The 4,398-nt window shown below is 45.6% G+C and overlaps 1 protein-coding gene across 1 annotated transcript; it reads left to right on the forward strand.

Moving 5' to 3' along the window:
* Positions 1-1,924: 1,924 nt before the first annotated feature.
* On the forward strand, positions 1,925-3,262 carry LOC120838730 (the record flags this gene model as incomplete). Its single annotated transcript, XM_040208773.3, has 1 exon — positions 1,925-3,262. A coding segment is annotated over exon 1 (753 nt), but the record flags the coding sequence as incomplete, so codon positions are not given.
* Positions 3,263-4,398: the final 1,136 nt, after the last annotated feature.

Here is a 4,398-nt window from a genome sequence, read left to right on the forward strand (position 1 = left end):
AGAGACGTTCGGCGCGGTTTTATTCGTTCACCGTGACCACGATCTCGGCTATTGCCTCGGTGAAAGCGAATTATTGGAGAGAGCACGGCCTGACGAGAGACGTTATGCGCGGTTTTATTCGTTCACCGTGACCACGATCTCGGCTATTGCCTCGGTGAAAGCGAATTATTGGAGAGAGCACGGCCTGACGAGAGACGTTCGGCGCGGTTTTATTCGTTCACCGTGACCACGATCTCGGCTATTGCCTCGGTGAAAGCGAATTATTGGAGAGAGCACGGCCTGACGAGAGACGTTTGGCGCCGTTTTATTCGTTCACCGTGACCACGATCTCGGCTATTGCCTCGGTGAAAGCGAATTATTGGAGAGAGCACGGCCTGACGAGAGACGTTCGGCGCGGTTTTATTCGTTCACCGTGACCACGATCTCGGCTATTGCCTCGGTGAAAGCGAATTATTGGAGAGAGCACGGCCTAACGAGAGACGTTCGGCGCCGTTTTATTCGTTCACCGTGACCACGATCTCGGCTATTGAGTGGGCTTGGTGGCAGCGAGACGAATATGCCACTGAGTTTCTTCTGTCTCACCCTACAGATCGCTGTCTTCGGAACGGTCTGGTCATCCCCGGCTTCCGTATGCCGCGTCACCGCGGATTTGTTGCCGCACGGGTTCGCCAGTTCCCGCTTTCTGGTTCCTGAACCCCCGTCATCGTGTGATGATTCGACACCTTTTGACGACCGGCCTGCACTTCATCTAGCAACACTGGATTGGACCCTCTACGGAAGCACCGCAGCGACACCTACTTCCGCTACAGATGCCATAAAGCCATCGACGCAGTCTCTTCTCTTCAGTGGGCTTGGTGGCAGCGAGACGAATATGCCACTGAGTTTCTTCTGTCTCACCCTACAGATCGCTGTCTTCGGAACGGTCTGGTCATCCCCGGCTTCCGTATGCCGCGTCACCGCGGATTTGTTGCCGCACGGGTTCGCCAGTTCCCGCTTTCTGGTTCCTGAACCCCCGTCATCGTGTGATGATTCGACACCTTTTGACGACCGGCCTGCACTTCATCTAGCAACACTGGATTGGACCCTCTACGGAAGCACCGCAGCGACACCTACTTCCGCTACAGATGCCATAAAGCCATCGACGCAGTCTCTTCTCTTCAGTGGGCTTGGTGGCAGCGAGACGAATATGCCACTGAGTTTCTTCTGTCTCACCCTACAGATCGCTGTCTTCGGAACGGTCTGGTCATCCCCGGCTTCCGTATGCCGCGTCACCGCGGATTTGTTGCCGCACGGGTTCGCCAGTTCCCGCTTTCTGGTTCCTGAACCCCCGTCATCGTGTGATGATTCGACACCTTTTGACGACCGGCCTGCACTTCATCTAGCAACACTGGATTGGACCCTCTACGGAAGCACCGCAGCGACACCTACTTCCGCTACAGATGCCATAAAGCCATCGACGCAGTCTCTTCTCTTCAGTGGGCTTGGTGGCAGCGAGACGAATATGCCACTGAGTTTCTTCTGTCTCACCCTACAGGTAGAGTTTGTTTCTTTGCCAGACGGTTTTAAGTCCGATGATCGCTTTCTTTTGCTGCTACCGGGCCCACTGGTTGGCATTTGTTCTGATATATTGTCATGGTTCAGGATATGTTCATCTATCCTGTTGTGTAGTGGCGATATTGAATCTAACCCTGGCCCCGAGACGCTAGCTCTCCTTCAGCAATTACTAACTGGCCAAACACAAATTGCTGCGGACGTTACTTCTATTAAAAACAGACAAGAGGCTCTGGATGCTAAGTTTGCCGCCTACGAATCTCGACTTGTTGCAATCGAAGCTGGCTCGTCCCAGATATCTGATATCGCCCGACGGTTGCAGTGTCTAGAAAGAAAGAGTGCCGCTCTCGAAACAGCTATCTGTCAACTTACAGATAAGAATGATGATTTGGAAAACCGTTCTCGCAGAAACAACTTGGTCGTGTATGGTCTAGAAGAGCCTGTTAATGAAACCCCTGCATCACTACTGGATAGTGTAACTGAACTGTTGACCAGAAAACTGTCTGTGACTTGCGATGCCATAGAACGCTGTCATCGTATTGGTATCCCCGCACAAGGTAAAATACGACCTATAATTTTTAAATTGATGGACTTCCGTGACAAAATGCGGATACTCAAAAATGTTTCTAAACTTAAAGGCACACGGATATTTATTAACGAGGATTTTTCACCTCGTATTAGAGACATTCGAAAACAACTCTGGCTTAGTACTGCCGAATTCCGAAGAAATGGCGCAAAGGTCCGTCTACGTTACGACTACGCTCTTGTTGACAACGACCGATACTCGTGGGATTCAACAAATAGAACGCTGATAAAAGTTCTTCCTCCGGTTCTTGCCACCGGATCGAACTGACAGTTACCGAATAAACCATTGTCTGTATTAAACATTAATGCTCGGAGCCTTGTCCCTAAATTTACAGAGTTCTCGTGCATTGCAGCTTCTTATTCACCGCACGTGATGTGTGTTACGGAAACCTGGTTACACGATGGCATTCTTGATTGCGAATTTACACCTCCTAATTACAACGTGGTACGATGCGATAGGTCTTCTAGAGGTGGTGGTGTCGCGCTTTTTTTTAAATCTGGTATTAGCTTTTCGGTTCTTCCCTGTTTACCTAACACAGAGTCTTTATGGTGTAAGGTGCAGCTTGATAAGTTCGTTCTTGTTATCGGAGCGGTTTATCGCGCTCCTAGTTCGGGCCTGCAAACGATCTTTGATATATATGACTACATTCACAAATACAATCTGGCGAATTTCAAGCTTATCTTGCTGGGCGATTTTAATGCACCCGATATAAACTGGGAAACGCTAGTGGTTGGCTGTCGCGACAGGGCCATTTGTGATGCTCTAGTAGATATAGCTGTGTCATTCGACCTAGATCAGGTTGTCAAAACGTGCACCAGAGATAATTCTGTTCTTGATCTTGTTTTTCTAACCCATAGTATCGCAAACCTAGGTTATGACTGCGAGGTGGTCGAGGGAATTTCTGATCATAAAGCTGTCCTTGTCAGCCTTAACATTCGTGTCAAGCGTTCGAACCCTGAATTCGTCACGTTCCTTGATTTCAACAGAGCTGACGATGTGTCAATTATTGATGAACTTAGTTTTTATTTTGATGATTTTTGTGCCATAAGTCTAGACGCTGATGTCAATACGTTGCTTAGATATTTCAACTCCCTTATAGAAAAATGCATCAACAAATTTGTACCTGTTACTAGAAAAAAAAAGAACCCTGCGCACCCCTGGATTACGAGAGAGGTGCTGCAGTTGATGCGGCAAACGAAGAGGAGACGTCGTTCAACGAAAGATAACACAGAATCAGTTGTTCATACCTCGTTTGAATATCTGAAAACAACCTTGAAAGAAAAGATGTTAACAGCTAAAACCAAATATTTTAATGTAACTTTGTCTGAATTTATGAAATCAAATCCTGCCAAATTTTGGAGATCTATTATTCCAAGATGTAGTGTATCACAGAGTTTTACTATTGAAGGTGAATCTGTAAGTGAGCCGACAAAGATAGCGAACTGTTTCAATGATTATTTTAAATCTGTATTCAGTCGTGACAACGGCAATGATTCAGAGTTTTTCTTTGAAGGTATATACCCAGCTTTATCTGATTTAGAGATTAGTGTTTCTGGTGTCCTCAATCTACTAATGAAACTTGACTGTAAGAAAAGCCCTGGCCCTGATGGAATTCCAAATTCTTTTCTTCGCCGTTATTCACTTTGGAGTTCAAAATACCTATCTGTCATTTTCAAAAAATCTATTTCTACTGCAACAGTGCCTCAGTCATGGAAGTTGGCTAAAATTATCCCCTTGTTCAAGTCAGGCAACAAACAGGTGGTCACAAACTACAGACCCATTTCGCTCACATCGTCTTCATGTAAACTTTTGGAACATATTGTCTATAAACAGATATCTGAGTACCTCGAGACTAATTTTATTCTTTGCCCTCAACAGCATGGTTTTCGTCGTGGTTACTCCACCTCAACCCAACTTCTTGAATTCACTCACGACATAGCTTTAGCTTTAGATAAAAGAGTACAACTTGATGCCATCTTTGTAGATTATTCTAAGGCTTTTGATAAGGTACCACATCATAAGCTTCTTCAGAAATTACAAGTGATATTAAATAATACGTCATTAGTTAATTGGATCGAAGATTACCTAAAAAATAGATCACAGTTTGTTTCATACAGGGATGTTCATTCTAGCAATGTCTCAGTTAGTTCCGGTGTCCCACAGGGATCAGTTTTAGGTCCTCTTTTGTTTTTACTTTATATTAATGACGTTGCAAATGGTCTTCAAGTTAAAATTCGCCTCTATGCAGATGATTGCGTTTT

This window comes from Ixodes scapularis, unplaced genomic scaffold (assembly GCF_016920785.2).
Source record: "Ixodes scapularis isolate PalLabHiFi unplaced genomic scaffold, ASM1692078v2 ptg004091l_1__unscaffolded, whole genome shotgun sequence".
Classification (NCBI taxonomy): Eukaryota; Metazoa; Arthropoda; class Arachnida; order Ixodida; family Ixodidae; genus Ixodes; species Ixodes scapularis.